General features: G+C 39.8%; 1 protein-coding gene across 2 annotated transcripts in view; it reads right to left on the bottom strand.

Moving 5' to 3' along the window:
• The window catches only part of fstl5 (follistatin-like 5), a 122,388-nt gene extending 112,605 nt beyond the window's left edge, over positions 1–9,783 (bottom strand). The window contains exon 1 of one of the 2 annotated variants that reach the window (XM_084132523.1): positions 9,391–9,783. In XM_084132523.1, the coding sequence (XP_083988649.1) occupies positions 9,391–9,413 (23 nt within the window). In that variant the 5' untranslated portion in view covers positions 9,414–9,783. The remainder of the gene's footprint in view (positions 1–9,390) is intronic. The other variant, XM_084132522.1, reaches the window with a different exon arrangement.
• Between the last annotated feature and the right edge of the window lie 3,672 nt (positions 9,784–13,455).

Raw genomic sequence — 13,455 nt, 5'->3', positions numbered from 1 at the left:
CACATGTTGGAGTATTTTGAGCAGAAAAAAATAACAATTGCCATGTGTACATTTAGCTTAGCTAAGCTAACACTATAGTTTACAGCGTGGGTGTTCAATGCTGCTCCTGGAGGGCTACTGTCCTGTAGAGTTTAGCTCCAACCCCAGTTAAACACACGTGAAGCAGCTAAGCAAGGTCTTACAAGTCATATTAGAAACTTCCAGACAGGTGTTTTGAATCAAGCTAGAGCTAAACTCTCCTGGACAGTGGCCCTCCAGGACCAAGTTTGGACACAGTATGTTGTGTTCAGGTCCCCTTGGAAAGTTCCATCTTACGGTTTGTCAACTTAAAGAAATCGCAAAATGCTTCTGAAACTTAAAATGAAAAGGGATGGTTTTAAACAAAGCAGCATCACATAACATTTCCGAATATTTTATTTTTTTTTAAAATAGGAAAATCTGTGTGCACAAAACATTTAAGAGTTGTGTTTAAGAATGTCTCCTTCCTTAAAGAAGGTCTATCATTCTCCATATAGAGGACATCATGTGATCAGATAAATGTCACATGACCAGGGTTTAGCTGGGCAGGTCAACCACGTGCTGGTTCTTTAACCAGATTAGCATGAGGGGAGTAAGCTTTATCCATCCAAGGGTAGGGTACATAAATATCCCTGACTCATTACACCCGAAGTTCTGCTGAAAAACAAAGATAAAAACACGCTGGCAGGAACACACAATCACAGATGAGAAAAGAGATCAGGACTTGTGTAAACACTGCTCTGCACATGTGTACCTGGTGGCATTTTTTATTGTTGCTCATCATTTTCATAGACGTGTTATCTTTTTATACAGATATCTCCCCAAATGCAGCACTGTAATCACAAAAAGCGTGAATTGCTGCATGCTTTGAACACAGTGCTGTCTTGCATATCTCCTAGTAAGTCATTTGTGCATTAAAGAAATGTCACTGATAAAGAAATGTCAAAAGTTGAGAAGGTGTAACTGTGTGTGTGTGCGCGTGTGCTCATGATTGTATCTGTGTGTCAACAGTGGGCTATTTTTTAAAGGATATTTTGCACCTGACAATATCCATTAAACAATATTTTATCCCAGATTTCCATTAGATCTCAAGTGCTGACCCAACAAGGAACCAATATACCTAATTATGAGGGAATAAAGGTGCACAAAAATACCTTTAAATTTAAATTTCATTTTATTTTATGCTATTTTTTTGCATTTAACATTGTTTTCCAATGAGAACCAAAGTTTTCTATGGAGCCCCTAAAGGGATATGGTAATAGGAAAAATATGAAATGGGAGGAAAAATATGTTTTAATGCTTTTGCATTCACTCGCAAAAGTTTTGCGTTTACCAGAGAAACTTTGCATTCCCTCGCAAAACTTTTGTGTTCTTTGGGATTGAACGCAAAGTTTCTCGGGGGAACACAACCATTTCGCAAGCGAACGCAAAGTTTCTCAGGGGAATGCAAAATATTTGCGAGAGAATGCAAAAGCATTGACAAATATTTGTATTTCCTTCCCTACTGTATGTCCCTTTAGGGTCTCTGTAGTTTTCAAACCATAATGGGTGTGTGTATATATAACTGCATAATTAAAACACATGTGCACGACAACAGAAGAATAATTTATGTGCAAGAAATGGGGAATCATCCATTGTAGGTATTAAAAAAACAAGTTCAACATTTTCAAGTCTAAACTTGAACTTTCATTTGATGTTACTTTTCCAGTTTGCTTTCTTGTTCAGCTCAGAAGGGTCTAACACGGAGTGAAGAGACACAGATGCTTAAATCCTTCCCGTTTTACGTGGAAATTGAGCTCAGAGCTAAATCACTCTTTAGAGGTAATCCTTCTCGAAATCCAGCACAGACGTACATATCCAGGAGGATAAACAAGTTTCAGATCAAAGGGAGGAATTCCTTTTCATGAAGGGAGAACAAGTACAAGGGCTCACATCTCTATTTCTCTTGATAAAACCATTTGGTCCCTTTTGAAGCCAATGTTCAGCTGGACTAAAACCAGATTAATGTGCAAACATACTTATGAGCATTCTGGAATAACTCCCATAGGGGTTCTCCCACCTTGAATGACTCACTTCCCAGTTTTCCCCACCCACTAACATGAGTTCTCTGAGCATGCTGGGTAATATGCTAATCAGCCTAGATTGTAAGGCAGTCCCCTGGGCAGAGCATAAGGATTTCTCTAAATGGTTCTGTTCTCGTTTTTGAGCATGTGTGGTCTTTCTCTTTGAAATCTAATAAGATGAGAGGCGTAACAACGGGACCAAACAGTCGTAAAGTAGTCATGCCTGAGGGAGCTCTCTTGCTTGCACTCCCCCTCAAGTGCTTTATCCTCTAACCGAGACCATCCCCAAAACGTCCATCTCAACCTACATTTCACTAAATTCACTTGAAGGGTGTAGCCTTATGGGAAAGATGAGATCTTAAAGTGATAGGCTAGTTCACCATCAAATGAAAATTGCCATAATTTACTCACCCTCATGTCATGTTCAAACCCATATGACTTTCTATTGCAGATATTTTGAAGCATGATCCATATTTTTAAGAAATAAGTTTTAGAAAGGAAGCAAAAGTACTATAAAAAGTAGTTCATAAAAGCAGTTCATGCAACTTGTGTGCTATATTCTACTGCAAGTGTATACGAAAAAATTTGTGTGACAGACATAATTTAAAACTGTGATTTTCTGATAATGTTTCTGTGCGCTGTTAACTGCCACAACCGGATCAGTGAGTTTTTGAGAACCGAACCAGTCAACGTGTTTCATCCAATACAAATGGTTTACTTAAAAGATCTGACTCAAAAAAGAATCATTATTTAAAAGCTTCTGTATTCCATGATAAACCTTCTGCAATTAACAGTGCAATTTAAAGTAATTTATTTAATTCATAGTCTGAGTCAGTGTCATTACAACATTGTGACCTACAAAGAAGCATCCTGATCTTCTAGTTTAGTTTGTCATGACATGACTGGGCTGCTTAGCATTTCTCCCCGGGTAATCTGGACTCATTAAATGTGGTGCACACACACAACCTTAGCAGCCAGCAGAGGTGAGATTAGAGCGGAGAGACACGTTACGTTATGCAACAGATACAATGCTTTCTAGAGCTGTACCTGTGTTTCGGGACAGATGCTACCATGTGAAACTGGCACCTGTATCCATTAAAATGCGACAGCTCAGGAAGGCAGCTCAGACTGTCATACTGGGGCTCTGCGTATCCCACAACACACACACACAAACAGAGTAAGAGCGAGAGCGCGAGAGAGAAATACACATATAATACACAAAGTCAGTCCAAAATAATATGACCTCATTGGCCATATTGGAGTTTAAAACCAGTCCTCCTTCACAAAGACTGGTCTTTTGTCTGTGTGCAGACATGCTCCAGAGCTCACACCTAGAGCAATGTGGGCACAAAACACACACACACACACACACACACACACACACACACACACACAAACACACACTCACACTCACATCAGCAGGATCAGCCAGCCAGCCCACCAATCTGGGAACAAGCCTGAGAACAAGCTGAAAATATCCTGACAATTTCCCTATGCGAGTTCAAATCACTTTTCCAAGCTTGGCTTTGTTCTTTAATCTATTCAACTTCAAAATGGCGCTTGTACAATCTAATTAATTTCTCCAAAGCCCAAAGCCAGATACAGTACGTTGTGACTATGCCCTGTCAAACCCAAATCTTCCCTATCAAGCACAAATCAAGTCAGCCATACAGATTTGCCATAACATGCCAACATTAAAAGTTAATGGAGATGATTGCCCTATAGATTTTAAACTGGGTTCCATAACTTCTATCAAAACTTAACAGAAATACAACAAAGTTGCCCTAAACCCAAAGTTCACACTGCTAGATGGATACATAGAGCAAGTCAGAAAGGCCTTTTGTGAGCTCAGTCTATGAGACAGCTCTATGTCCACTGAGCAGTGAACTGTGTTATTCGCTGGTCACGGAGGATTGCACTGACCTGTCCAATCTGTGGGCAGTGTCAGGATTCATTAGTGCAACAGTAGGACTCACTCAGGTCTGTGATGAACATATCTATGGACTGGGGAATCCACAAATGCCAGGAACAAAGTTTGCTCAGCACATGCATCTCAGCGGCATTGTGTGAAAATAATGCTGGTGTTTTATTTGAATGTGTATCTCGGGGTGATGCTATTCACGTTGAGGCAGAAAGGGCAAGGCAGTCATTTGAAGAGATTAATTATTGAAAGCAATTAGAGTGTTTGTATTGCCCCTCTTCAATTTTTTTATATTTTTGTATCATGTGAGTGCAGTGCCTTTCAGCGCAGTAAACAACTGCAAATCTCAGACTACTATTATGCTCGCATAATAACAATTCCATGAGTTGTGATGAAGGCAGAAAATTAGAAAAGCAGGAAGACAATGATGGTGATGGTGGTGATGATGATGATGATGATGATGATGAAGATGCAGCTGTGGCTGACAATGTTGCTGAGGATGAAGTGGATAGTGATGACGAAAATGAAAAACAAGACTGAAAATGATTAATGCCTCATGCTGATCCATTACTGGCATGCATGTTAAAGGGACAGTTCACCTAAAAAATAAAAATTCTGCCATCAGTTACTAACCTTCAAGGGGCGCTATTTTAACGATCTAAGTGCATGGTCTAAAGTGCACGGCGCAAGCGCACTTAGTGTGTATCCGAATCCACTTTTGTTAGTTTAAAGACAGGAAAAATGGTCGGCATGCCCGGCGCATGGTCTAAAAGGGTTGTCCCTATTCTCTTAATGAGTAATGGGTGTGTTTTGGGCGTAATTTGCAAAAAAACAATCAGAGTCTCATCTCCCATTCCCTTTAAAAGCCAGTTGCGTTAGCGTTGGCGGAATTTGCAAGTGGAAAGACTGAACGCTTCTCCAGAGAGGAAACAGATCTGCCTCTGTGTGAGGTTAAAGCATGCAAGCAGATCATCTACGGGACAGTCCAGATTCCACCATATTTTACATTGTAATAAGCAGAGTGTATGCGTGTTGTGGACCTGCCTATAGGCGCACATTACTAACGCACTCTTTAAATAACAAAAAAATTACTGCGCCATTGACTTTTGACGTGGTCAATGGAACACTCTATTTCAGTTGCCTCAAAATAGCAACGCACCAACAATGCGCCAGAACACACCTCGTTTTCAGACCAGCAGCCCATGGGTGCACAAATAGGCACAAATGCATTTGCCATTTAAAGGAGAACTCCGGTCAATTTTAACATTGAGCTAATTTTTTTGTAAATTTGGAGTGCTGTCAGTACAGAGAACAACGACAAAAATCGGTGTTGCCGACACCGTGTTATCCTCTTTTTAAAATTTGCACCCTGTTGACTTAAATAAGGCAAGTTTTAAACCTGCTTTTAGCCTCTTAACATCCTTGATGTGTCATTACAAGTGCACAGCCAATGTGAGTGATTCCTTCAGAGTGAACACGGTGAATCTGACTGCAGTAGATGTGAAAGATATGAATAAAAATGAAGTTAATTCAGCCAGCGCTCATACCTGTATTTATTTCCTGTTTTCGTTCGAAGTCCACAGTAGTCGATTGTCGAGTTCACGCAGTTAGTTAGTTACCTATGATCACGCGCGTGAACTCGACAATCGACTACTGTGGACTTCGACCAAAAACAGGATGTAAATACAGGTATGAGCGCTGGCTGAATTAACTTCATTTTTATTCATATCTTCACATCTACTGCAGTCAGATTCACCGTGTTCACTCTGAAGGAAGCACTCACATTGGCTGGGCACTTGTAATGACACATCAAGGATGTTAAGAGGCTAAAAGCAGGTTTAAAACTTGCCCCATTTAAGTCAACAGGGTGCAAATTTTAAAAAGAGGATAACACGGTGTAGGCAACACCGATTTTTGTCGTTGTTCTCTGTACTGACAGCACTCCAAATTTACAAAAAAATTAGCTCAATGTTAAAATTGACCGGAGTTCTCCTTTAAACAACGTGGCGTAGGATGTGAAAATGATAACCGCGTGGGACTGAAACTAGCAAAAAACACTTGCGTTTTGCCTGGCACTGCATTGCGCCGGGTGTATGATAGGGCCCAAGGTGTTACAATTTCTTCAGAGGAACACAAAATAAGATATTTTAAAGGTACACTGTGTAGTTTTAAAAGTGCTTTTGAAGACATTGATTTTAGCTAATAAAAATACTTATTTTTATTAGCTAAAATCAATGTCTTTATGCATAAATACGTCCTCATTGGTGTAAAATTACCTCTGCCAATGATCTGACTTATCCTCGTAAGCGAAGAATTTCTTATCTTTATTTACATTGGACGTGTAAGTCCAAGGAGGCTTCCATGTCGGTCCGCCATTTTCAAAAACTATAATAGCAGAGAGGGACAAAGAGCACTAGCCTACCTCAACGCGTTTCCACAACGCGTTTCAGAGCCAGCGTCACTGAAACCAGCAGAAACGGACAATGAGATCAGTGAGAGGCGCTTGTCACTGCCCCGGCAAATATGAAAGGCTGCACTGCACGGTACTTCTAATGAAGGAGAAAGACTTTGAAAGGGACGCTGAAATTGCCTGCTTTCTTCTCGACAGGTAAGTCAATGTTACAGTCTAAATTACAAGCTTTTTTTCATTGCTTGGTTGTGTAATTCATTATATAGGCAGCATAACAGTAGAACATGTATAGTTAAATGATGAAGTGCTATTGGAGGACATGTTGTCATAGCATCTTGGTACATAACAGCTACCGTAGTTGCAACACGCATTTGAAAAAGCGAGGCGCTAGAGAGCACTATTCGTTTGAATGCAAAATACAATTTCACCGCTAGATGGGAGAAATTCCTACACAGTGTACCTTGAAAGTATGTTGGGGTCCAAATATTGTTGTTTATCCGGACAAAAAACATTTAGCAAAATCTTCTTCTGAAGAAAGTCGTTCAGGTTTGGAACAGCATGAGGGTGAATAATCTTTTAATTTCTAGGTAAACTGTCCCTTTAAGTAGTTTCCTGTTTCAGATGATGTATCGGAAGCCCTCCCATCTCGCATGCAAAACCACTCTCATGCGTAATGGTGCCAACATTTATTTCCACTGTGAGCAGCGTTTCTCACATCAGCGCACAGCACAGCATTACAGCAGCTCTTCTATCTGCTGCTGAAACATTTACAATAATTGGGTGAAACTCTATAAGTGGAGAGTTTGAGAAAAGTGAGAGGGTGAGGTCTTGCTACAGAATGAGGAAGGATAATGTGGTCCCCTGTACAGTATTACGGGAAGATCGAGTGCTGAGGATGTACTTGCAGTACATTTTCCCTTCTGCCGATGTAAATTGATATATTTCCAATTAATTTTTTTTCCCCTCAACCTCTCCGGCTAGGTTTCATCGTTTCTTACAGATTTTTTGAGGGACATCTGCTTTGGAGGCATATTTAATATGTGTTTGTCAGACCTGAGGCTTCATTTTTGTGTCTATATGTGCGAGTATGCATGTTTGCATCTTGTGGGAGAAGCAAATGTTTGTTGTTCCTCGTTTTCTGCACTGTGTGAGTTCCCTGTAGAGCCTTTGTGTTAAATGCCTTCTTCGCTACTAAGCGCTATAGATTTGGTGTGCATTAGAATCACTCGAGCAGAAAAGCAATGGGAGCTCATACAGTAGCTGACCCTCACTGAATTCTCATACATTAACTATGAGCCTCATCAGTCATACATTGAGAAGGTGGTGCCGTGCATTTCCACCCACCTTTCTGTTTTTACTCTTTTCTGTGATTTTTTTAAATCTAAGGTCAAGTTGAGCAGTTATACCTTTCACTTTGTAAATAAACTGGAGTCAAACAGTGTACACACAAAGCACTGGCTCCAAACAAAAGCCAAACCAACAGGCAATATCAAAACAGGAGAGCTTGCGAATATGGCACAGACTAAATGGTGACAGCTTGTCTTCAAATCTAAAATGCTGTCTCTTGAGGTGTTGTTGTCTAATGTTGCTGCAATAAATGAAATACAATTTTTAAATTACACCTACAACCTATCAACTTTGAAGAAGACAAGAACTATTGATAGATGACCAGTTTCGATTAGAAAATAGGCATTTTTTATCTACCTTGTGAACATGGTGATACATATCTTACAGTGATGTTTAACCCATTTAGACCCAGTGTCCGTTGTAACAGACATCACATTCAAATGTTCTTGGAAGTTTTGGTTATGTCATTTGGTGCCAACCAAATGATCAGGATTATTAGATGCTGCTAATGTGATCTATGAGTGCCACATCACACAATCTGAACAACAATATGTACAATTTATAATCTACATAAAGTTGCTTGTAATATCTCAAGTGCAAACCACAACAATCTGGATGTTGATTAGAATGGACATTAGAAATAACTGTAAAAATGATAATATACCGATTTGTCATAATTTGTGGCTGCATCCAAATAAAGTATAGTCATATATGTAACATAATTCGAGTATGAACGCGTTAAAGCGTTTGAACCGGTTACACAGGACGCGTTCTTGTCTTAATTCCTCGCTGTTTTCAAACAGTCGATTTATGAACACACAGGCTACGTTAAACAGACGTCTTTGTTCGCTGCCTCTCATCCTGCTGTCAAGTTATAACAGTTAAACTACTTAAAAAGCGTCTGGAGAGCCCTGTGCTCTATTGCGATGCGCCCCTTCGATCTGTTTTTGAACGCAAGAACACGTCCTATATGAACGGATCCGTATAATTGCACTACAGACACCAATTTGTCGCCCGTCTCCAGCCAGCCACGTCAATTACCAGCGATCGCCATCCACACACACGCCAGATTGAATCTGCACGAGGCAAACAAGAGTATAATCCCCCGCGCGCGCACGGTGTCACTCAAGGATTTGCGTGCTAAGAAAAACAACTTGATAAGTACCCTGCGGCTAAATTAAACGGCCACGAGCTCTACCCAGGGTCCCGTATGATCGCTTAACATTTACTTTATTCATTTGAGGAATATCGCAGCACCGTTTGAGGGAGCATGACATCGGATCGACCGACGAGTGAACTTGTCCCCGATAACGGCTGATGGAAAAAGCTCGTCTAACTTCATCACCCTCCATCAAGCACGGCTACTGGTATTCAGTCAGTTGTGCCCGCTAAGCTGAATGTCACTGCACAATATGCTAAATTATTCACACTCTACAGCGAAAGTGGTTTCCACAGTGCCTCTCTATTAAATCCCTTTGAAAAACAGCATTCCAGTCAAAAAGCAAGCACAAATAATATAGTGAATGCGTTTAAATCCCACTGAAATTCATCCGTGCTGTATCCACGGACCTGAGGCTTGATCTTAAATCACAACAGGATATGTAGTACATCATAGAAAGAAGAAAACATACCTGTGAATCCAACTACAAGTCATCCAGAAAGATATTTCCGATAGAGTTTTGAGCAATAATGTTAACTGCGAAGTAAATCCAATCCCGTTTTGGTTATGCTATAAAGCGTCCTCGGAGTTAGTGCATTCCTTCCAACTGTCGGTTGACGTGAAAATCCTGGTTTCAGCACCTCCTGGAGTGGACAGCTCCACAGAAAGCGGCTTCACCTCGCGCTTCGGGTCTCGAGAGCCACACCAGCGCGAGCCTTTCACCTACTGGCTGCAACCCCGACCGGATTTGCATACAATAATACAATCAGCCAATCAAAAGCTCCGCCGCAAAAACCGACGAGTGGAAACAGCCAGCCGACTTGTCTGAGCTCATCCGTTTAGATGAATTGTCCTTGACAAAGATGAACAGAGTTTGTGCGCAGGCTGTCCTGTCCTGTCCTCTCCCTTCCCTTCCACGTGGTGCATTTGCGTGTGCTTCCAGACTGATTTATATTGTGGTCAGTAAATGTAAATCATTAGATCCAAGTCCAGCATTGATTTGTGACCTGTAAAAAAGATGGCAAAAATTTGAATAACTGCCTATGTTATTAAACCAATTTTAACAACTCAAATAGGTTGGTATATTAACATTATATGATTTGTTACTGTAAAATGCAGTGACAACAACATAGATGGTGCAATGAAAAGGCAACATACATTACACTAGATAATAATGATTAACTGAGTAACTTACAGTGAAATAAAAACACTCCAATGTGCATACCTGCGTGTATATACCTTCAAAAATATAATTATAAAATATAAATATAATTTTTAAATGAAATCAGCAATATATAGTGTTGCTCAGGGACACTTTCACTCAGGATTCCACCCATGTTCTGAAGGCGCATCTTCACATCTGTGCTGGGACTCTAATATCTGTCTCAAGTATCTCTCTGATTTCTACACTCATCAGTTCATCATGGTGTCAAACATTATGTGGCTCAGAGGGGTTTTATCGAGCAAACACGACAGAAAAATCTGTCACTTATTTCACTCACTGGATTAGATTAAAGTAAACATTGGGTTTGACGCACTGCTTTAAAAAGAGAGATCTATTCTGCATTTCCACTCAACAAATCAGCAATCTTCTCTTTTTCTAAATTGCTATTCTGTATATCTCTGTAGTGCTATTAGACACAAATATTAACACGAACGCCTCAGCCATCACAGCTATTACACCACGGTGTACCATTTAGACTTCACAGACCTCCTGTTAGGTGCAGCCAGTTGACATGGAAAAAGTTATTATGTTTGTGACTGTACATTGGAGTACATATCAATCAGACAATGTATCCAACTGGGCTCCAAAAGAAACAATAACTCGCTGTAACGACACAATGGGGAAAGCGAAGAAGTCAAAGTAACCTTACACAGACAATGAGAGAGGGATTCTGAGGGCAAGTCTGGAGGGTAGAGAGCCAAATATCTCAGCCGACTATTGGAAGAGCACCAAAAACGGCTTGCAGAGAGAGAGAGAGCATCTTCATATAATTGTTTTGATGACAGACCCACTTAGCTGTCTAAAAACACCTACAGTAAAAATGACGGAGAGAGAGCTGCAAAGACAAAGCCCATATGGCTCAAGCTGATAGGCTGAGGAAACAGTACTCACGCAATAAAGCTGATAAAGGCACTCAGAGACAGAATCAGAGTGATGCAGACGGAGGGTTGCTGTGGATGGATTTAACCACCCACACTATGGAGGAAGCTAATTGCACGGTCTCAATCAGCAGCAGGATACCATTGAGCTTTACACACACACACACACACACGCACGCACGCACGCACGCACGCACGCACGCGCACACGCACACACACACAGATTATTTGGTCACTTGTAATTTGTATCTGAACTGTTACCGGCGTGTTATGCAATAAAAATTACTGTAAGGGAAGAAAAATGATTCAAAACAGTCTTCTACCTTAAAATGCATGACCTAAAGAGTTCATGAATGCATAAAGGGAGTCAAAATTACCAATACCGGATTTAATGGCTTTCTACAAAGAAAGAGCATCCTGCTTTTATTGTAATTTCCATTGTAACAAAGTCATTTAAGAATTGAATTTTGTTAAAATAATGTTTTGTTCACTTAATGTTTTGTTCACTTGTTAAATCTAAAAACTAATTATAACCAACCAACCAACCAACCAACATATTTGAGTGAGAAATTTTTGCAGAGCTTTTTTATTATATTTAGCTATGATACTTTGATACTAATTCAGGTGTGTCCAAACTTTTGACTGGTAGTGTATACACTCACTGGCCACTTTATTAGGTAGCCTACACCTGTTCAACTGCTTCAAATGCAAATATCTAATCAGCCAATCACATGGCAGCAACTCAGTGTATTTAGACATGTAGACATGGTCAAGATGATGTGAATTTCAAACTGAGCATCGGAATGGGGAAGAAGGTACTTTAAGTGACTTTGAACGTGCCATAGTTGGTGAAAGACGGGCTGGTATTTCAGAAACTGCTTCCTTGTATCAACGGTTCAGGCTGGTGGTGGTGGCATAATGGTGTAGGGATATTTTCTTGGCACACTTTATAGTACCAATTGAGTCTAATGGGACGTTAGACAAATTAAATAATCAAATTACACACTTTAAATACATTTTTTCCAAAGATGTTTTCTGTCATTTTAGGTAGTTTTTATCACACTTTTTATACAAGTTTAAGTATTCGTTTTTTTAAAATAAGTTTGGACTTAGTTATTTATTTATTTGATGCTATAAAAATGTTAGTGTGACGTTATGATTGACAGCTGTGATTGACAGATTCTCTGAGCGAAGTAGTCATTGAGGCACCAACAGACTTTTTGGGGGGATTTACGGGAGAAGATTGGAGCTTCAAGTTTAATTTCTACATTTCCATAACTGTTTATTTCACATCAACATAACGAGTTGTTCTGCAGTAAACTGTACTAACCAATTCTGCGGGAGTATATGCAGGGCCTTGATACCACGGCTCCACGTCACGCTCACTACTGTGCAGAATCATGTCCCAAATCAGCGCAAGATGTAAAGTTGCGTCGTCCATCTTTTTTAGTCTGATCCCTTTATGACCACAGTGTTCCCATCTTCGCATGGCTACTTCCAGCAGGATAACGCACCATGTCGCAAAGCACAAATCACCTCAAACTGGTTTCTTGAACATGACGATGAGTTCACTATACTCAAATGGCCTCCACAGTCACCAGATCTCAATCCAATAGAGCTCCTTTGGGATGTGGAGGAACGGGAGATTCGCATCATGGGTGTGCAGCAGACAAATCTGCAGAAACTGCGTGATGCTTCATGTCAATATGGACTAAAATATCCGAAGAATGTTTCCAGCACCTTGTTGAATCAATGCCATGAATAATTAAGGCAGTTCTGAAGCCAAAAGGGGGTCTAACCCGGTACTAGCCAGGTGTATCTTATAAAGTGGCCAGTGAGAGTAGGTATGAAACCGGCCTAAATTACTATGATAAAGGAATAAAATTGACAAATAATTACTATATGTCTTGATCCTTTTACAAACATTACATTTTTGTATTCTTTTTGTGTGTGTGTGTGTGTGTGTAAACAAAATATAAAACTGACAGTCATAAACCAAAATCACATGATTCGGTACCACTTTAATTTGAGTCCACTTTGGACATTCTATTAACTATAAGTAACTTTGCAACTACATGTCAACTATCAGTCATTAGAGTATTAGTAGACTGTCTGCTTAATATCTGCTAACACTTTATTTTGATGGTCCCCAAAAAACATTCTGAGTGTAAGTAACTTTGCAAGTACAAAACCTAACCTAATATAGTTAGTTGACATGTAGTTGCAAATTAATGAGAGTTATTTGACATTTAGTTGCAAAGTTACTTATAGTTAGTAGAATGTCTAAAGTGGACTATCAAAATAAAGTGTAACCCATGATTCAATAAAATGTATTATTATAGACAAAAATGATACCTTTGTGAGTCAAAATATTGACCCATAAAAAAACAACATAATATATTTTGACCCTTATGATGACTGATACAAAATATGT

The sequence above is a fragment of the Abramis brama genome, assembly GCF_963993115.1.
Source record: "Abramis brama genome assembly, chromosome: 13".
In the NCBI taxonomy this organism is placed as follows: Eukaryota; Metazoa; Chordata; class Actinopteri; order Cypriniformes; family Leuciscidae; genus Abramis; species Abramis brama.
This window is presented reverse-complemented; position numbering and strand designations above follow the sequence as displayed.